A 22,730-nucleotide genomic window follows, 5' to 3' on the forward strand; every position below is an offset into this window, starting at 1 on the left:
TCCGAGTGGTCTCCGTTACATTGTCTGAACATGCATAACTGTAGGGGTCTCAGATGAAAACGGAATGATGTCCATGGAAGCAACCATCAGACCAATTACTTCCTTACACTAAGCCACTGCTGGACGGATAGAGGCCTGAAGCAAAAGGCAAGAAGTCAGAAGTTTGGATTTTCTGACCTCCATCAGAAAAATCTTCATGGATAGAGAATCTATAATCGTTCCAAAGAAACACAACCTGGTGTCTGCTACCAGTTTACTCTTCTCCAGATTCACCTTCCACCTGTGGGAACGTAGAATAGACAACAACATCTCTGTATGAGTTTTCCGTGATCAAGGCAAAGAGAATTACAGGGGGTTATGGGTAAGGGAAGTGATACATTACAGCTCTGCTGGGGTGCTCTTTGCATCCTGCTGGCCAGGAGTGAATATCCCAATAGTAATTAGAATGATTTGTGGAATCTCCATGCAATAGGAAAGAAAGTGTGTGTTTTTTTAGTGTCCCTTTAATGGCGAGAAAAACGGTATATAAAATATGTGTGGGTACAGTAAAGGAGTAAAGGGAAAATTACAGCTAAACACAAACACAGCAAAAAGTTAAAAATAGCCCTGGTCCTTAACAGTAAGAAATTTGAAAAATGGTCTGGTCACTAAGGGGTTAACAGCAACAGGCAGGCACGCTAACAAAACCAAAGGCAGCATGGAGCACTAAACCAGCATTGAACATTAGGAACAAACATAAAGGGTGTGAAAAAACATAATTTATGTAAGAACTTACCTGATAAATTCATTTCTTTCATATTAACAAGAGTCCATGAGCTAGTGACGTATGGGATATACATTCCTACCAGGAGGGGCAAAGTTTCCCAAACCTTAAAATGCCTATAAATACACCCCTCACCACACCCACAAATCAGTTTAACGAATAGCCAAGAAGTGGGGTGATAAGAAAAAAAGTGCGAAGCATATAAAATAAGGAATTGGAATAATTGTGCTTTATACAAAAAAATCATAACCACCACAAAAAAGGGTGGGCCTCATGGACTCTTGTTAATATGAAAGAAATGAATTTATCAGGTAAGTTCTTACATAAATTATGTTTTCTTTCATGTAATTAACAAGAGTCCATGAGCTAGTGACGTATGGGATAATGAATACCCAAGATGTGGATCTTTCCACACAAGAGTCACTAGAGAGGGAGGGATAAAATAAAGACAGCCAATTCCTGCTGAAAATAATCCACACCCAAAATAAAGTTTAATGAAAAACATAAGCAGAAGATTCAAACCGAAACCACTGCCTGAAGTACCTTTCTACCAAAAACTGCTTCAGAAGAAGAGAATACATCAAAATGGTAGAATTTAGTAAAAGTATGCAAAGAGGACCAAGTCGCTGCTTTGCAAATCTGATCAACTGAAGCTTCATTCCTAAACGCCCAGGAAGTAGAAACTGACCTAGTAGAATGAGCTGTAATCCTCTGAGGCAGAGTCTTACCCGATTTAACATAGGCAAGATGAATTAAAGATTTCAACCAGGATGCCAAAGAAATGGCAGAAGCTTTCTGGCCTTTTCTAGAACCAGAAAAGATGACAAATAGACTAGAAGTCTTTCGGAAAGATTTAGTAGCTTCAACATAATATTTCAAAGCTCTAACAACATCCAAAGAATGTAACGATTTCTCCTTAGAATTCTTAGGATTAGGACATAATGAAGGAACCACGATTTCTCTACTAATGTTGTGAATTCCAACAACCTTAGGTAAAAATTCAAAAGAAGTTCGCAACACCGCCTTATCCTGATGAAAAATCAGAAAAGGAGACTCACAAGAAAGAGCAGATAATTCAGAAACTCTTCTGGCAGAAGAGATGGCCAAAAGGAACAAAACTTTCCAAGAAAGCAATTTAATGTCCAATGAATGCATAGGTTCAAACGGAGGAGCTTGAAGAGCTCCCAGAACCAAATTCAAACTCCATGGAGGAGAAATTGACTTAATGACAGGTTTTATACGAACCAAAGCTTGTACAAAACAATGAATATCAGGAAGAATAGCAATCTTTCTGTGAAAAAGAACAGAAAGAGCAGAGATTTGTCCTTTCAAGGAACTTGCGGACAAACCCTTATCTAAACCATCCTGAAGAAATTGTAATATTCTCGGAATTCTAAAAGAATACCAAGAAAAATGATGAGTAAGACACCAAGAAATATAAGTCTTCCAGACTCTATAATATATCTCTCTAGATACAGATTTACGAGCCTGTAACATAGTATCAATCACAGAGTCAGAGAAACCTCTTTGACTAAGAATCAAGCGTTCAATCTCCATACCTTTAAATTTAAGGATTTCAGATCCGGATGGAAAAAAGGACCTTGCGACAGAAGGTCTGGTCTTAACGGAAGAGTCCATGGTTGGCAAGATGCCATCCGGACAAGATCCGCATACCAAAACCTGTGAGGCCATGCCGGAGCTATTAGCAGAACAAACGAGCATTCCCTCAGAATCTTGGAGATTACTCTTGGAAGAAGAACTAGAGGCGGAAAGATATAGGCAGGATGATACTTCCAAGGAAGTGATAATGCATCCACTGCCTCCGCCTGAGGATCCCGGGATCTGGACAGATACCTGGGAAGTTTCTTGTTTAGATGAGAGGCCATCAGATCTATCTCTGGAAGCCCCCACATTTGAACAATCTGAAGAAATACCTCTGGGTGAAGAGACCATTCGCCCGGATGCAACGTTTGGCGACTGAGATAATCCGCTTCCCAATTGTCTACACCTGGGATATGAACCGCAGAGATTAGACAGGAGCTGGATTCCGCCCAAACCAAAATTCGAGATACTTCTTTCATAGCCAGAGGACTGTGAGTCCCTCCTTGATGATTGATGTATGCCACAGTTGTGACATTGTCTGTCTGAAAACAAATGAACGATTCTCTCTTCAGAAGAGGCCAAAACTGAAGAGCTCTGAAAATTGCACGGAGTTCCAAAATATTGATCGGTAATCTCACCTCCTGAGATTCCCAAACTCCCTGTGCCGTCAGAGATCCCCACACAGCTCCCCAACCTGTGAGACTTGCATCTGTTGAAATTACAGTCCAGGTCGGAAGAACAAAAGAAGCCCCCTGAATTAAACGATGGTGATCTGTCCACCACGTTAGAGAATCACGATTTGCTACTTGTTGCGCTAGGGTTTCCAACCAAAAAGTTGAAGCTGCAGCAACATCAGCCAATGATATAGCAGGTCTAAGAAGATTACCTGAACACAGATAAGCTTTTCTTAGAAAGGATTCAATTTTTCTATCTAAAGGATCCTTAAACGAGGTACCATCTGACGTAGGAATGGTAGTACGTTTAGCAAGGGTAGAAATAGCCCCATCAACTTTAGGGATTTGTCCCAAAATTCTAACCTGTCAGGCGGAACAGGATATAATTGCTTAAAACGTTTAGAAGGAGTAAATGAATTACCCAATTTATCCCATTCTTTGGAAATCACTGCAGAAATAGCATTAGGAACAGGAAAAACTTCTGGAATAACCGCAGGAGCTTTAAAAACCTTATCCAAACGTATAGAATTAGTATCAAGAGGACTAGAATCCTCTATTTCTAAAGCAATTAGTACTTCTTTAAGTAAAGAGCGAATAAATTCCATCTTAAATAAATATGAAGATTTATCAGCATCAATCTCTGAGATAGAATCCTCTGAACCAGAAGAGTCCAAAGAATCAGAATGATGGTGTTCATTTAAAAATTCATCTGTAGAGAGAGAAGATTTAAAAGACTTTTTACGTTTACTTAGAAGGAGAAATAACAGACAAAGCCTTCTTTATGGATTCAGAAACAAAATCTCTTATGTTATCAGGAACATTCTGCACCTTAGATGTTGAGGGAACTGCAACAGGCAATGGTACATTACTAAAGGAAATATTATCTGCTTTAACAAGTTTGTCATGACAATTATTACAAACAACAGCTGGAGGAATAGCTACCAAAAATTTACAGCAGATACACTTAGCTTTGGTAGATCCAGCAGGCAGTGATTTTCCTGTAGTATCTTCTGGCTCAGATGCAACGTGAGACATCTTGCAATATGTAAGAGAAAAAACAACATATAAAGCAAAATAGATCAAATTCCTTATAAGACAGTTTCAGGAATGGGAAAAAATGCCAAATATCAAGCTTCTAGCAACCAGAAGCAAATGAAAAATGAGACTGAAATAATGTGGAGACAAAAGCGACGCCCCAAATAAGACGCCCACATTATTTGGCGCCTAAATGCTTTTGGCGCCAAAAATGACGCCACATCCGGAACGCCGACATTTTTGGCGCAAAATAACGTCAAAAAATGACGTAACTTCCGGCGACACGTATGACGCCGGAAACGGAAAAGAATTTTTGCGCCAAAAAAGTCCGCGCCAAGAATGACGCAATAAAATGAAGCATTTTCAGCCCCCGCGAGCCTAACAGCCCACAGGGAAAAATTTTTAAGGTAAGAAAAATATGATAATTCAATGCATAATCCCAAATATGAAACTGACTGTCTGAAAATAAGGAAAGTTGAACATTCTGAGTCAAGGCAAATAAATGTTTGAATACATATATTTAGAACTTTATAAATAAAGTGCCCAACCATAGCTTAGAGTGTCACAGAAAATAAGACTTACTTACCCCAGGACACTCATCTACATGTTTGTAGAAAGCCAAACCAGTACTGAAACGAGAATCAGTAGAGGTAATGGTAAATATAAGAGTATATCGTCGATCTGAAAAGGGAGGTAAGAGATGAATCTCTACGACCGATAACAGAGAACCTTATGAAATAGACCCCGTAGAAGGAGATCACTGCATTCAATAGGCAATACTCTCTTCACATCCCTCTGACATTCACTGCACGCTGAGAGGAAAACCGGGCTCCAACTTGCTGCGGAGCGCATATCACGTAGAATCTAGCACAAACTTACTTCACCACCTCCCTTGGAGGCAAAGTTTGTAAAACTGATTTGTGGGTGTGGTGAGGGGTGTATTTATAGGCATTTTAAGGTTTGGGAAACTTTGCCCCTCCTGGTAGGAATGTATATCCCATACGTCACTAGCTCATGGACTCTTGTTAATTACATGAAAGAAATAAACTATGAGCATGGAAATTTCAGGCGTGATAAATAGCCAGCATCCAAATAGCGCGCCTAACTTCTCAAAGAAACGTGCGCAAGCCAACCCATTGTCACGACCGGCCAACGTGTGCTATCCTGACCGGGCCGATGCGCATAAACCCCCCCCCTCAAAAGCGCATATAAAGCTAACTGACATAAGAACTAAAAAAGTGTATAATATGGGCAATAAAGTTCCAGCATGTGTTTGTGTGTGTGTGTATATATATATATATATATATATATATATATGTATATATATATATATAAAACAAAGAGAAGCTTATCAACATTATTAATACCACAGTCCCCAGGCAATAGATGACTAAACTGAATGTACAAAATAATAGCCAATAAGGTAAAAGCATGCCTCAAATACATTTAACATACTTACCTAAAAGGCACCCATACTACTGGACACACGCAGAAGAATACTGTTTCCAGTTGATAGCAAATCCTGCGCTGTAAACATAACAGCAGAGTAACTTGGAGTATACTGACGAACGAACAGGAGGAGATTAGGGATAGCTCCCTGTGACACCTGTGGTAGGCTTGTGACTAACTCCCATAAAGCATAATTATGCAACTTCCCAATACTCCCAAGAGATCCCTCTGTCAAACAGAAGCTCTCTTAGGGAAAATTGGCCTTAAATCAGTCTGAGGATACCTCTCATGGAAGAAAATTTGGAGCACCTCCATTCTTCACCTTCCTCTTGCGGAGGCAACGAAAAAAAATGTTTTAAGTGCCCTTAGAGTTTTGGGAATCTTTGCCTCCTCCAGGAGTGTAATTCCCAGGAGTAATTGATCGCGGACTCTCACCACTTATATGAAAACAATACTTTTGATCTCTAGACTAGAAATGTCTGGATAAGTGGAAATTAGCCACCCCATATATAGTTTTTCATATACATGGAAATCTATCCACAAGCTATGTATAAACAAATGCATATCAAAATGGTACAAATGATGTAAAAGTACTGAAACTCTTGTCTCTCAGTTCAAGCTCTTGATAAAGCAAAGACAACTCTGTTGACTCTAAAAGATAGAACAAAGCATTTTATTTTTATTCTGAGAGGCAGTTTAAAGTCTTTCATTGCGTTTTAATGCTTAAAAAACATTTTAGTCACACATCAATTTCAAAGATTTCAACTTTATATCATGCTTTGTCAGGGCCACCAAAATGAGTTGGTAAATGTTTTATACAGTTTTTTATTATTTGCATATATGGCAGTTATTGTGGTATAAAAGATTATTGTAAATATGCTAAAATACAAAAACTTGTATTGGATATAAACACACATTAAAAAATGATACCTTTAACTTCTGGGCCTCCTGTTTCAACATTTTGGGCCCCCTGAGATGTATTAATATTTTTTATTTGTTTGTCTTTGGCCTCTACAACTTCTGGTTTATCATCTGGCTTTGTCAGCAAAGGAACATCCTGCTGGGGGTCACATGAAGGGGGAGCAGAGGCTGTCTTTTGTTCTGTAAGATAAATTAAAATGTTATGTAATTTTCAAATGCCCATAAATTTTGTTAGGCATGTGTTTGTATGATTATCTACAATGCCTTGAAAAAGTATTCACCCCCTTGACTTTTTACCTATTTTGTTACATTACAGCCTTAAGTTCAATGTTTTATTAATCTGAATTTTATGTGATGGATCAGAACACAATAGTCTAAGTTGGTGAAGTTAAATGAGAAAAATATATACATAAAACTATTTTTTAGAAATAGAAAACAGAAAATTGTCATGTGCGTATGTATTCATCCCCTTTGTTATGAAGCCCATAAAAAAGCTCTGGTGCAACCGATTACCTTCAGAAGTCACATAATTAGTGAAATGATGTCCACCTGTGTGCAATCTAAGTGTAGAAAATTAGAATAGAGTCCAGCATACAGCATAAATCCTCAAAGAGGTGAGTGTAATCCTTTTAAAGTGACTGCCACACTCCAACGTAATAGTACAAAAATAGAGATAGAAGGATGACTCCTCAAAGGTTGTAGTCCAAAATACTTTTAATAGGTACAGGTTCAGACAGCAAAAATCACAACGTTTCGGGGTCAATACCATCACATGACTAAGGGGTATTGACCCCGAAACGTTGTGATTTTTGCTGTCTGAACCTGTACCTATTAAAAGTATTTTGGACTACAACCTTTGAGGAGTCATCCTTCTATCTCTATTTTTGCAATCTAAGTGTCACATGATCTGTCATTACATATACACACCTTTTTTGAAAGGCCCCAGAGGCTGCAACACCTAAGCAAGAGGCACCACTAACCAAACACTGCCATGAAGACCAAGGAACTCTCCAAACAAGTAAGGGACAATGTTGTTGAGACGTACAAGTCAGGGTTAGGTTATAAAAAAATATCCAAATCTTTGATGACCCCCAGGAGCACCATCAAATCTATCATAACCAAATGGAAAGAACATGGCACAACAGCAAACCTGCCAAGAGACGGCCGCCCACCAAAACTCACGGACCGGGCAAGGAGGACATTAATCAGACCTAGGGTAACCCTAGAGGAGCTGCAGAGTTCCACAGTAGAGACTGGAGTATCTGTACATAGGACTACATTACTTTCAGCAAAAAACAAAATGGCACGTTTTGAGTTTGCAAAAAGGAATGTGGGAGACTCCCAAAATGTATGGAGGAAGGTGCTCTGGTCTGATGAGACTAAAATTGAACTTTTCGGCCATCAAAGAAAACGCTATGTCTGACGCAAACAAAACACATCAAATCACCCAAAGAACACCATCAGCTGGGACTGGGAAACTGGCCAGAGTTGAGGGAAAGATGGATGGTGCTAAATACAGGGATATTCTTGAGCAAAACCTGTACCACTCTGTGTGTGATTTGAGGCTAGGACAGAGGTTCACCTTCCAGCAGGACAATGACCCCAAACACACTGCTAAAGCAACACTTGAGTGGTTTAAGGGGAAGCCCAGACCTCAATCCAATAGAAAATCTGTGGTCAGACTTAAAAATTGCTGTTCACAAGCACAAACCATCCAACTCGAAGGAGCTGGAGCAGTTTTGCAAGGAGGAATGGGCAAAAATCCCAGTGGTAAAATGTGGCAAGCTCATAGAGACTTATCCAAAGCGACTTGGAGGTGTGATTGCTGCAAAAGGTGGCTCTACAAAGTATTGACTTTAGGGGGGTGAATAGTTATGCACATTGACTTTTTCTGTTATTTTGTCCTATTTGTTGTTTGTTTAACAATAAAAAAAAATAAAAAAATTCAAAGTTGTGGGCATGTTCTGTAAATTAAATGATGCAAATCCTCAAACAATCCATGTAATTCCAGGTTGTGTGGCAACAAAACACAAAAAATGCCAAGGGGGGTGAATACTTTTGCAAGGCATTGTATCTATCTGCGCACACACTATGGGTTGGATTACAGTTGGAGTGTACGTCTGTGCTCCCACTAGCAAGCAATTTAACCCGGTGCAGATTAAGTCCTGCACTGGAGAAAATGTGATCGCAACATTGCACTCTTCCCATAGACTTCAATGGAACAGAATAAAAAAAAAAAAAAAACACATTATGATTACCTGATAATTTCATTTCCATCTGTATGGGAAGAGTCCACAGCTGCATTCCTTACTTGTGGGAAACATATACCCAAGCTCTAGAGTACACGGAATGCTAACGGGAGGGAAAAAAGAGAGGCGGACCCTAATCTGAGGGCACCACAGCCTGCAAAACCTCTCTCCTGAAGGCTGCATCAGCAGAAGCAAAAACATCAAACTTGTAAAATTTTGGAAAAAGTATGTAAGGAGAGCCAGGTAGCCGCCTTACAAATCTGATCCAGAGAGGCCTCATTCTTGAAGGCCTAAGAGGAAACCACTGCTCTCATAGAATGAGCTGTAATCCTCAGAGGAGGCATATGTCCCGCCGTTTCTATGCTTAACGGATGACACTCCTCAGACAAAAAGATAAGGAAGTCGAAGAGGCCCTCTGACCCTTACCCTTCCCGGAAAAGAGAACAAACAGAGAAAGAGGTTTGTCTAAATTCCTTAGTGGCTCGAAGTTATAACTTTAAGGCACAAACCACATCCAAAAATACGCTGTAAACGTTCCTTCGACGAAGGAGGATTAGGACATAAGAAAGGAACCACAATCTCTTGATTGATATTGCAAGATGACACAACCTTAGGAAGAAAACCTAACTTGGTTCGTAGAACAGCCTTATCAGCATGAAAAGCCAGATAAGCAGGTACGCATTGCAAGGCAGCAATCACAGATACTCTGTGCGCAGAAGCAATAGCCCATAGAAAAGGAATCTTCCAACACAACAATTTAATTTCTACTTCATGTATAGGCTGCAACGGAGCCCGTTGCAAAACCTTAAGGACAAGATTTAAACTCCAAGAAGGAGCCTTAGATCTAAACACAGGTCTGAGCCCAGCAGAACCTTAACAAATGGCTGTACATCTGGAAGCTCTGCAAACCTCTTGTGCAGTAACACAGACAGGGCCGAAAACTGTCCCTTCAGGGGACTTGCAGAAAAGCCCTTCTCCAGTTCATCCTGGAGAACAGAATAGATGCGACGAGCAACCAGCTTACGAGCTTGAATGAGAGTAAAAATAAGTCTCTCAGAAAACCCTCTCTTGGCTAGGACTAAGAGAATCTAGACATTGATGAACAAAGAGACCTTGGTCAGCAGAACCCTGCGACAAGGTAACTTCCACGGAGGAGATGATGACATCCCCACTAGATTCGTGACCCATATCCTTCGTGGCCAAGACAGAGCAGTCAGTATCACTGATGCCTGCTTGACTCGAGCCACTACACTAGGAAGTAGAGTGAACGGTCGGAAAGGATATTTTGGATTAAACCTTCAAGGCACCGCTAATGCATCTGTTATCTCCGCCTGAGGATCCCTGTACCTCGACCGGAAATCTGCTTCCCAATTGTCCACACCCGGAATGTGGATCGCTGACAGCGATCAAATGCGGGTCTCCCCACCAGAATCCGGGATACTTCCCTCAAAACTGGGGAGCATCTTGTTCCCCCCTGATGGTTGATTTAAGCCACCGAGGATATATTGTTTGATTGGAATCTGATTAACTGGGACAAACCCAGCAGAGGCCAAGCCTTCAGAGCATTGTATATTGCCCTAAGATCCAAAATGAGGTTAGGAGGCAGCTTTACCTCCTGAGATCAGAGGCCCTGTGCCTTCCTGGCACCCCAAACAGCTCCCCATCCTGACAGACTCGCAACCATAGTCACAATCACCCAGGATGGTCTTGAGACGGACGTCCCTCAGGACAAGTGATCCGGAAAAAAACACCAAGAGAGCAATTCTCCCGATTGGTTGTCCAGAGAAATCTGTTGACACAGATCCGAATGATCGCCGTTCCACTAGTTCAGCATGCGCAGTTGCAACAGTCTGAGGTAAAACCTGGCAAAGGAAATTATGTCCAAGCTGGACACCATGAGACCAATCACCTCCATACACTGAGCCACAAATGGCCTTAAGGAGATCAGGAGGGCAAGCCATGTGGAAGCTAGCTTGCAATGTCTCTGGTCTGTTATGTCTATGGAGACTATTATAGTACCCGAGAATTCTACCCTGGTACTTGATACAAGAGAACTCTCTCTATATCATCTGCCATCCATGGGATCGAAGAAGACAGAGGAGATATTCCGAATGGTCCAGTCTAAGAAAAATTTCTTTAGCTAGACCAAACGGAAGGGCAATAAACTGGAAGTGCTGGTCCAGGAATGCAAACCTTAGGAACTGGAAGTGGTCCTTGAGGATTGGTACGAGAAGGGAGCATCCTTCAGATCTATCGTGGTCATGAACTACCCCTCTCAAACAAGGGTAAGAATGGACCTTATTGTCTCCATCTTAAACGAGGGAACATTAAAAACCTGCTTAAGCACTTTAGATCCAGAATCGGACGTAAAGTTCCCTCCTTCTTAGGGACCACGAAAAGGTTTGAATAGTATCCCAAACCTCTCACTGCGATAGGCACCGGGACAATAACTCCTAGAGGACAGATCCCGACAGGTCGTGATCAGGAAAAAAGGAGGAATCTGCCCTTGGGTGGCTGAGACTTAAAACCTATCTTGTAACCCTGAGCTATGACCTTCAGGACCCATGGATCCTGCACGTCCCTGAACCAAGCGACTGAAAAGAGCGATATACTGCCCCCTACACGATCCAGAAGAGGACCGGGGACCGCCCATTCATGACGTAGACTTGGTGGGCTTCTTGCTCTGCTTGGATTTATTCCAAGACTGAGCCGGCTTCCAAGAGCTCTTGGTTTGCTCTGGCTTAGCGGAGGACTGCTGAAATGGGCTTTATCAGAACGAAAAGAACAAAAATCGTCCCTTAGATTAGTTCATATACTCTTGCGGTAGAAGGGCACCCTTGCCCCCTGTGACCGTGGAGATAATCGAGTCCAGGCCTGGACCAGACAAAATCATTTCCTTAAAGGGAGGGAAGAAGTCTAGACTTAGAAGTAATTTTTTCACAGACCATGACTTCAGCTAGAGCCCGACGGCCCTGAACAGAAAAAGCCATAGCATTCAAGTGAATAAACTGCTATTAGGAGTTATTGTCTCGGTGCCTATCGCAGTGAGAGGTTTGGAATACTATTCAAACCTTTTTGTGGTCCCTAAGGAGGAGGGAACTTTACGTCCGATTCTGGACCTAAAGTGCTTAAGCAGGTTTTTAACATCCCCTCGTTTAAGATGGAGACAATAAGGTCCATTCTTACACTTGTTTGAGAGGGGTTGTTCATGACCACGATAGATCTGAAGGATGCTCCGTTCTCGTACTAATCCTCAAGGACCACTTCCAGTTCCTAAGGTTTGTATTCCTGGACAAGCACAGATAAAAGAATTAACAACCCTCAAGGCCGTAAATCCTTTCTGAGTAACGTTGAGGGGATCCTCCTCCCCGAATCAAATCCTATAAGGAGTCACACCAGAAGGTAGTTTCTCCAGTAACCGCGGCAACAGCCGCCGGTTGAAACAAACATCCTGTATGTTGAAACATCTTTTCTTAACATAGTTTCCATCTTTTATCCATGGGCTCTTCAAACGAAGAACTATCCTCAAGCGGAATAATAGTACGTTTAACAAGGGTGAAGAACACCATCCCATTTAGGGACTGAACCTCACAACTCCATTGAGAGTCCAGGACCGGGGACAATTTGATAAAGGGAGAAAAGGGGGAAAAGGAATCCAATCCTGTCCCATTCATTCTTAATAATGTTCGCCATCTAACAGGAGCAGGGAAGGATTAGGTACCACCCTGTCCTCAAACCATATCCAATTTAGGAATCAAAGGTTCATCAGGCAATTTGACCTCTGAATTCGCCAAAAACTTCCTTTAGAAGAAAGCGCAAATTCCTAAACTAAAGTCTGGTTACTCCGCAGCCGGAGGTTTAGAGGTAGCAGACTGATGCAGAATGTTCATACTCTGAAGTTTCAGAAAGAACTTCATCCTCGGATAACCCTCATTTAAATCCAATAAATTATCTGATGTACTCTGGAAAGGAGTGCAATATGTAATCTTTTGATTGCGTTTAGCAGGGCGAGATAAAGCATTAAAAGCCGCAGACACCGCCGTCTGAACTGCGCAGTAATGTCTGGTAAGAAAAGGCCCCCTCCAGATGGAGGATCAGCAATGCTACGGGAAAACTACATGTGTAGAGATATAAGAATGTAGGGTACACACCTCACTGGACGACAACTCCTCAGAGGTGGACGGCTCTGTGGTATCAAACATGTTTGATATTATCACATCATCAAGGCATACGAAACATAATTGAGAGGGCGGAACTAAGGTCTCCTCACCATATAAACAGGAATTACTCATTAGGAATATAGTGCCCTCTAAAGTAACAGAATCCTCCATGGCTAGTGCAATAACCGGAGAACTACAGAAATAAAACATCTTATTTTATTTTAAAAAACAGCACCCTTATACCCCAATGGCTGGGGCACTCACCACCTCCTAGAACCCAGACAGTACAGAGATTTAGGACTCCTCTCTGATAGACACCAGGTCAGGAAAGAGGGAATGAATCACATGGTGCACAATGCAGGACCGTCCATGCTATGAGAAAGCGCGCCAAGCTTGTAAGCTGCATGGCTCTCAAAGTGAAAGTGAAACCTGTATATTCCATAACAGCCTATGAGCCCATAACATCTCACATATAAAAGTAGCATCAAATAAACATATAAGATTATTCCCCCCCTGTTCAATAATCCCCCTAAGGAGATATTAACAATTGATTCTATACAGATAAAAGGAGTCACACTGTGACCCTGTCTTTTTGCGTTATCATACATGTATAAAATATGAAACAATCTTACCAAAATTTACGCCATGGAACAGGAACACGGCCCTTCAAGTGTGACAGATATTAGCATCGCTTCTGACATGGACTTGAGTGAAGAAAGCAGGCAGCGAAACTTGTCAACGCTGATTGCCTATGGAGCTGTTAATATGAGTCGGGATGGTTTCGCAGACTCTCCCTGCATCTCCGGACTCTAACTTTCATCCATGCTCTTACTTAGAGGCTGACAGGACTACTTAAAACTCCAGTCCCATCTCGAAGAATACTACCCTCCATTAGAGACTACTCCAAAATCTTCTAACACTTCTCTACCAACCTCCTGTGACCAAAAGCAAAGAATGACTGGGGTTATGAGGAAGTGGGGGAGGTATTTAAGCCTTTGGCTGGGGTGGCTTTGCCTCCTCCTGGTGGTCAGGTTCAGTATTTCCCACAATTAAGGCATGCAGCTGTGGACTCTTCCCATATTAGGATGGAAACAAACAAACAAAAAAAACCACCCAGTCGTGCGCTAACCCGAATGGGCACTTTTAGACAGGAATATTTCAATAAATACATACATATATATTTATTTATTTGAGTAAATACATAAACATATTAATATTTAAATAAAAAAATATATGTATATTAATACAAATTTATTAAAAAATAAATAAATGTGTGTCAATGGATCCCTATGTAAAAGCCCTTTGCAGCCCTTTTATTTTCTAACACCTGACATCTCATAACAATCTTAAGACAGTGATAAGAGTGTATACTTAGAAATGTATTTTGATGTCTTTTGTTCCACTTTTTGCATTATTTCCAACTTGTTTTTTGAACGGTCTTTAACAAGCACGCAAAAACGCAAAACGCCGTGTATATGCCCGATAGTATGCCACTTGTAAACTGGCACGACACTTGTAAACTAGCCCTGTATCTGGTAATCTTAAATTGCTATACATGGTGTACAAAGCATTTGCCATGACAAAATGTAGAGCCTATCATATTTAAAATTTACAGAAAAATGATGAGTTTTACAAATGAAATCTCAATTTAAAAATTTCAAGAAACAAAACTAGAAAAAATATTAAGAAAATATATTCATTTATCCAAATATATTGCTATCTATAAATCCACAACAGTTTTCCTTTGCCATAATATACTTTAAAAATGTAAGAATATGTACAGGTATATCATTATATATGGTCAATAATACTACCCTATTGACTGCAATTAATCCCCACCTTGACCTCTTTTTAAAATTATCCCCCTGTTAACAAAAATTTTCCTAGTTAGGTTATCCTGCTAATACTAAATACTAACCAAACCACCATTAGAAACAACCCTTCCTAAATACAAACAACCCTAAGGCCAATATAATTAATTAAATTACAAAATATTGTTAAAAAACAAAAGTAGTAGCATGTTATAATTAGATAACCAATTGGAATATGGCATATAAGAGGCCACCAAGGAAGTGCCAGGCGCATAGTAAAATAATTTGCATTATTTCATTTTGCCCCCATTTTCTGTTTAACCCCTTAACGACCGAGGACGTGCAGGGTACGTCCTCAAAAAAAAGGCAGTTAATGCCTGAGAACGTACCCTGCACGTCCTCGGTGTGGAAAGCAGCTGGAAGCGATCCTGCTCGCTTCCAGCTGCTTTCCGGTTATTGCAGTGATGCCTCGATATGGAGGCATCCTGCAATAACCTTTGGTAGCCACCCGGTGCAGAGAGAGCCACTCTGTGGCCCTCTCTGCACCGGAGATCGGTGGCTCCCTGCGTTGGTGGGTGGGAGCCGGACCGGGAGGCGGGTGGCGGCCATCGATGGCCCTGGTTATGTGCAGGGGGGGCGGGATCATGGGCGGGGATGCGCACGGACGCGCGTGCACGGGAGGGCGGGGGCGGGCGCGTGCACGGGGAGGGAGCGGGCGGGAACCGCTACACTACAGAAAATGTATTAATAAAAAATTTATAAATGTCTAAATATTTAAAAAAAAAAAAAAGATCAGCAAGGTGGTGGGGGTTTGTCTGTGTGGGGGGGGAAGCTACACTACAGAAAAAAGCCAAACAAAAATAAAAAAAGCACTTTTTTTGCAAACTGGGTACTGGCAGACAGCTGCCAGTACCCAAGATGGCCCCCAATGAGGCAGAGGGGAGGGTTAGAGAGCGGTTTTGGGGGGGGATCAGGGAGGTTGGGGGGATCCTACACCCTAGCATATGTAAATATGCTAAATTTTTTTTTTTTTTAAAAAAAAACCCTTTTATTTTAGTACTGGCAGACTTTTTGCCAGTACTTAAGATGGCGGGGACAATTGTGGGGTGGGGGAGGGAAGGGAGCTGTTGGGAGGGATCAGGGGGTGGGATGTGTCAGGTGGGAGGCTGATCTCTACACTAAAGCTAAAATTAACCCTGCAAGCTCCCTACAAACTCCCTAATTAACCCCTTCACTGCTAGCCATAATACACGTGTGAGGCGCAGCAGGATTTAGCGGCCTTCTAATTACCAGAAAGCAACGCCAAAGTCATATATGTCTGCTATTTCTGAACAAAGGGGATCCCAGACAAGTATTTACAACCATTTGTGCCATAATTGCACAAGCTGTTTGTAAATTATTTCAGTGAGAAACCTAAAATTGTGAAAAATTTAACTTTTTTTCAATTTGATCGCATTTGGCGGTGAAATGGTGGCATGAAATATACCAAAATGTGCCTAGATCAATACTTGGGGTTGTCTACTATACTACACTAAAGCTAAAATTAACCCTACAAGCTCCCTAAAAGCTCCCTAATTAACCCCTTAACTGCTGGGCATAATACACTTGTGGTGCGCAGTGGCATTTAGCGGCCTTCTAATTACCAAAAAGCAACGCCAAAGCCATATATGTCTGCTATTTCTGAACAAAGGGGATCACAGAGAAGAATTTACAACCATTTATGCCATAATTGCACAAGTTGTTTGTAAATAATTTCAGTGAGAAACCAAAAGTTTGTGAAAAAATTTGTGAAAAAGTGAACGATTTTTTGTATTTGATCGCATTTGGCGGTGAAATGGTGGTATGAAATATACCAAAATTGTCCTAGATAAATACTTTGGGATGTCTACTAAAAAAAAATATATACATGTCAAGGGATATTCAGGGATTCCTGAAAGATATTAGTGTTCTAATGTAACTAGCGCTAATTTTGGAAAAAAGTGGTTTGGAAATAGCAAAGTGCTACTTGTATTTATGGCCCTATAACTTGCAAAAAAAGCAAAGAACATGTAAACATTGGGTATTTCTAAACTCAGGACAAAATTTTGAAACTATTTAGCATGGGTGTTTTTTGGTGGTTGTAGATATGTAACAGATTTTGGGGGTCAAAGTTAGAAAAAGTGTTTTTTTTTCAATTTTTCCTCATATTTTATATTTTTTTTAATAGTAAATTATAAGATATGATGAAAATAATGGTATTTTTAGAAAGTTAGTTTAATGGCGAGAAAAACGGTATATAATATGTGTGGGTACAGTAAATGAGTAAGAAGAAAATTACAGCTAAACACAAACACCGCAAAAATGTAAAAATAGCCTTGGTCCCAAACGGACAGAAAATGGAAAAGTGCTGTGGTCATTAAGGGGTTAAAGGGATATGAAACCCAAAATTTTTCTTTCATGATTAAGATAGAGCATGTGATTTTAAACAAACTTTCTAATTTACTTTTATTATCAATTTTGCTCCCGAGGATCTCAAACTACCTGTGCTCTCAGAGACCCCCAACCTGAAAGATTATCTGTAGAGATCACAGACCAGGTAGGACAAGCAAAAGAAGACCCCCTGAATAATGAAATGATGATCCGGCCTGACTTGTACTGGGATCAAGAAATATCTTGAGTATGATCCCTGCACCACTTATGAAGCATACAAAGCTAAAAGGTCTCATCTGAAATCGATCAAATGGAATTGCTTCTGAAGCTGCAATCAGTCAAGCTGACACCAATTTATTAAAATTGATCTTCCATACATGTTGTTGAAAAAAACAACAAGAATTGGTTGGTGAGAGATTCTGCTAAAGGAAAAGACGGAGCTTGAACCAAGATATCGTCTAGGTAGGGAAACACTACAACACCTAGAGTTCTGAACAATGACAATAAGGCACCCAGAACCTTGTAAAAATTCTTGGAGCTGTAGCCAGACCAAAAGGTAGAGAAATAAACAAAGTGTTTGTCTAGGAAAGCAGACCCTTAAATCTATTAGGGACATAAACTGCATAAACTGACCTTGCTGAACAAAGAGGGAAACCTTACAAACTTGTTCAGAGCTTTCAGATCCCGGAGCAGACTGAAAATACCTTCCTTATACGGAACAACAAAGATATCTGAATAAAATCCCATTCCCTGTTCCTGTGAAGGAACTAGTACAATCACTCCCATAGTTTCCAGATCTGAAACAGACTGGGAAAAAAGCTTGCGCCTTTAAAGGATTAGTAGGAACATTGGACTGAAGAAACCTCCCTCTGGTAAGGCCTTGTTTTAAAAACCTCTCTGATAATCCTAGGAAACTATATTCAGAACCCAGTGATCTGGAACAGACTAAAACCAAGACTTCTGACAGAGGCATAACCTGTCCCCTACCAGAGCCTCTGGATCAGGGACTGCACCTTTATGCATATGGGATATATATCTTATCCTGCTTTGACTTGCTCCAGTTAGCACTAGGCTCCCAGACGGTGCCAGAGGTGCCTTGGCTCCTGAGCAGAGGAGTCAAGATTTTGTTCCTTAATCTCAAGAAAGGAACAAAAATGATTGGAAACTTTAGATTTTCCTCTAGATATATGTTGTGAGGAAGAAAAGCCCCTTTACCCCAGAAATAGTAGATATTATAGAATCTTAATCAGTACCAAACAGCTTATTTCCCTGAATAGAAAGCGACAATAACCTGGATTCAGACACCATGTCAGCAGACCAGGACTTAAGCCATAAGGTATTCCTAGCAAGAACTGCCAAAGACATGCTTTTGATATTAATCTTCATAATATTAAACACAGAATTACAAATAAAAGAATTAGCATTTTTGAGTAAACCCAAAAGATCTTTACTAATAGATTAATCAGCCACATAGAAATAAATAATCTTTTCTAATAGTCATCAGCAATAGAAATGGATGGCCTAAGCAAATACCCTGCTTGTAAAAAGGCTCCTCTAAGGAAAGACTCTATTTTTCTTTCCAAAGGGTCTTTAAAGAAGTACTATCTTCCAAAGTGATAGTAGTATGCTTAGCCAGAGTGGAACCCCCCCTTAGGAATAGTTTCCCACAATTCATCATCCTTAGGAACAGTTTCCCACAATTCAACATTAGCAGCAGGTAAAGGATATAACTTTTAAAACCTTGCAAAAGGATTAAATGCATTTCCTGGCCAAGACCATTCGATAGAAATCAAATCAGAGACAGCATCAGGGGTAGGGAAAATCTCAGGGATTGTAACAACTTTAAAAACAGAGTTTAAATGATTACAGGGCTTATCCTCAGAAAACCTTAGGATCTTTAACCCCTAAAACTTCTTTCAAAATTGAAAAATATGTTCAATTTTAAACAAAAAAAAAAAGTATCAGGTTTCACATTAGAGGAAGACACCTCATCACCTGAGGAAACCTCACCTTCTTAAGACATAATAGTAGCCCTAATTTCAGGGGACATAGTACTAGTAGAAGGTAAAAACTAAACTGATCTTTTACGCTTGCTTGAAGGCAGGAGAGCAGCCTGTGCCTCAGAAACTGCAGCCTTGATAAGATATAAGGCGGTATAACAGTAGCGTCCTGTAATGAACAGAGTAAGTATTAATACCCATAGAGGCAGAATAAGGTTGGTCTGCATCCATATTCTCACACATGAGTCACATAAATAAGCAGGAGTAGATCCCTCAGCTTCCTTATAATGAAGCCACCTAATAATGGTAGAAAGGTGTACAAGGGACTCGGCTTCTATAGTAGATTTAAGGACAGATTCAGGAAACTCCATTCAGGAAAATCAATAAAACACTATAACCCCATTAAAAAAGCTCTAGAGGAATGGAAATAACTACCCTCCTAAGTAGGGAATGATGCACATTAAGCCACACTGCAAAACAAAGCAGGAGACATTAACATTCACATCCTAGATAACACTCAGCAGCATGAAGAAAACTTGCACGTAAAAACTTGTCAGTTATAAAGGGATTTAGTGCGCCAAAGATCTGACGTGCGCATAACTGAGGACATACATGCGCTAACCTGATGTGCGTAATCCAGCTGAAGCACAAAAAACAAGCTACAATAAAACTAAATAGACATGCGCTAACCCAACATGCTCAAGGCTGAGGTTTGAAATACAAACTAAGTGCACCAAAAAAACAACAAAAAAATGCTATAAAGTGTCTAAACCAAACCAGCACTGAAACATATCAACACTGTAGATCCATAGAGGGAGGAAAAAGACAAGTCCCTGCAACCGATTATGGAAGATCTATGATAAATTTCCGATGTGAAAAAAGAATCACAAACCATACCCCATTTACATCCCTCTGACAAGCACTATTTTTTGAGGGGAAACCAGGCCTCAATATATACTGAAATCCCCGCTCAACAAAAAGGAAATAGTACCAGCTTTTGCCCCTTGCACTTGCCAGGATACAGGATGAAAAGGAAGAAGATTGACGAAAATCTTTAGTAGCGTAAAGGTAGAACTTCAGCGCTCTGACCACATCCAAATTGTGTAAGAGTCTCTCCTTAGTGGATGACTGATTAGAACACAGTGAAGGAACCACAATCTCCTGGTTGATATTATGAGTATTAACCACCTTAGGTAGAAAGCCTGGTTGAGTCCTCAACACACAGCCTTAGCCCGATGGATCACCAGATACGGAGGATAACATATCAAAAGCTGAAAAGCTCTAATAACCTTCGAACAGAGGAAAAAGCAAAAAGCAAGACCACCTACCAAGTGCAGAGCTCTCTGAAGAACCTTAAGAACTAAGTTTAGTCTCCACGGGGGAGCAACAGGTTTGAAAACAGGTCTCATTCAAACAAGAACCTGAACAAACTCTTGAACATCTGGCATTTTTTGTGTGAAAAAGAACAGAGAAGGCAGAGATCTGACCCTTGATAAAACTGGCCAATAGGCCTTTCTCTAGACCTTCCTGGAGAATACGTGGGGTCTTCACTCTAAGCCAAAAAAAACCTTGCTGGTCGCACCAGAGTAGGTAAGTCCTAAAGACCTTGTAGTAGATGCGTCTGGTAACAGGCTTTCGAGTCTGAATAAGAGTATAAATCACACTGTCAGAGAAGCCAAAATCAACCTTCAATCTCCACACATTTAGCCTCAGAGTATTTAGGTTTTGGTAAAGGAACGGTCCTTGAGTCAATAGATCCTGGCGAAGAGGTAGCCACCAAGGATGAGCAGACGACATGTTCACCAGGTCTGCATACCAAATCCTGTGTGACTATGCAGAGGCTATCAGAATAGTTGGTATTCTCTCCTGCTTGATCCGGGCAACCACTCGGGACAGGAGGACAATCAGTGGAAACAAATAAACCAGATTGAAGTTCCATGGCCCGCTAGATTGTCCACTAGCTCTGGCTGAGGATCCCTGGACCTTGATCTGTACTTTGGGAACTTGGCATTGAAGCAGGAAGCCATCAGATCTATGTCTGGAACACCCCATCTGCAAGTTATTTCCAGAAATACTTTCCGATTCAGGAGCTACTCCCCAGTCTGACTGCTTGGGCCTCCTGAGTTTGCATAGCATGCATTAATTATTGTCAATGGAATTAAACTAGGAAGATTCCTCCAGACTCTCTATTTATTTTCTCATACAAGGGATGACTTAATACTAATAATTGTGAACCGCACAGCGGGTATATGGTTCCCAATGCACCAAATGAATGTCCCTTTGTAAGCTCTGTCTAGGGCGTCTTACCACCTCTGGTCCTGCCAAGTCGCAATGCTACCGCTCTCCCACAGGACTAATGTGCATAAAGCGGAAATGGTGCAAAAGAGTTACCTATAGTGGGAAACGTCACCGCCCCCTTCTGCGGCATGTATCAAACATAGGCCACCTACGGGCAGCGCTCAGGAGCTAGTGGAGGCACTTCTACTCCAGCGATGACGTGGTGCTAGGTGACGTTACAAGCAAGGGAGCTTAGAAAAAACGTTTGCATGCGCAAAGGGATCTGCTGCACAATAATGGACTTTGCGCATTTGAACGTTTATTATAAGTTTCCTTGTAGTATAAATAACATATATATATGATATAGAAGTACCCGCTCATAAGAGGATATTAAGTGTATAGTGATGGATTACCTGACACATAATTATACAGGCAGGTAAACCAGTGCACAGAACCCACAAAAATAGTATTATATATACAGGGAGTGCAGAATTATTAGGCAAATGAGTATTTTGGCCACATCATCCTCTTTATGCATGTTGTCTTACTCCAAGCTGTATAGGCTCGAAAGCCTACTACCAATTAAGCATATTAGGTGATGTGCATCTCTGTAATGAGAAGGGGTGTGGTCTAATGACATCAACACCCTATATCAGGTGTGCATAATTATTAGGCAACTTCCTTTCCATTGGCAAAATGGGTCAAAAGAAGGACTTGACAGGCTCAGAAAAGTCAGAAATAGTGAGATATCTTGCAGAGGGATGCAGCACTCTTAAAATTGCAAAGCTTCTGAAGCGTGATCATCGAACAATCAAGCGTTTCATTCAAAATAGTCAACAGGGTTGCAAGAAGCGTGTGGAAAAACCAAGGCGCAAAATAACTGCCCATGAACTGAGAAAAGTCAAGCGTGCAGCTGCCAAGATGCCACTTGCCACCAGTTTGGCCATATTTCAGAGCTGCAACATCACTGGAGTGCCCAAAAGCACAAGGTGTGCAATACTCAGAGACATGGCCAAGGTAAGAAAGGCTGAAAGACGACCACCACTGAACAAGACACACAAGCTGGAATGTCAAGACTGGGCCAAGAAATATCTCAAGACTGATTTTTCTAAGGTTTTATGGACTGATGAAATGAGAGTGAGTCTTGATGGGCCAGATGGATGGGCTCGTGGCTGGATTGGTAAAGGGCAGAGAGCTCCAGTCCGACTCAGACGCCAGCAAGGTAGAGGTGGAGTACTGGTTTGGGCTGGTATCATCAAAGATGAGCTTGTGGGGCCTTTTCGGGTTGAGGATGGAGTCAAGCTCAACTCCCAGTCCTACTGCCAGTTTCTGGAAGACACCTTCTTCAAGCAGTGGTACAGGAAGAAGTCTGCATCCTTC

General features: G+C 41.0%; 1 protein-coding gene across 1 annotated transcript in view; it reads right to left on the bottom strand.

Annotated features, from left to right (window-relative positions):
• Positions 1 to 22,730, bottom strand: part of LOC128660489 (uncharacterized) — an 808,651-nt gene that overhangs the window by 49,833 nt on the left and 736,088 nt on the right. The window contains exon 13 of the mRNA XM_053714366.1: positions 6,454 to 6,624. Coding sequence (XP_053570341.1) covers positions 6,454 to 6,624 — 171 coding nt within the window. The remainder of the gene's footprint in view (positions 1 to 6,453; positions 6,625 to 22,730) is intronic.

The sequence above is a fragment of the Bombina bombina genome, chromosome 5 (genome assembly GCF_027579735.1).
Source record: "Bombina bombina isolate aBomBom1 chromosome 5, aBomBom1.pri, whole genome shotgun sequence".
In the NCBI taxonomy this organism is placed as follows: domain Eukaryota; kingdom Metazoa; phylum Chordata; class Amphibia; order Anura; family Bombinatoridae; genus Bombina; species Bombina bombina.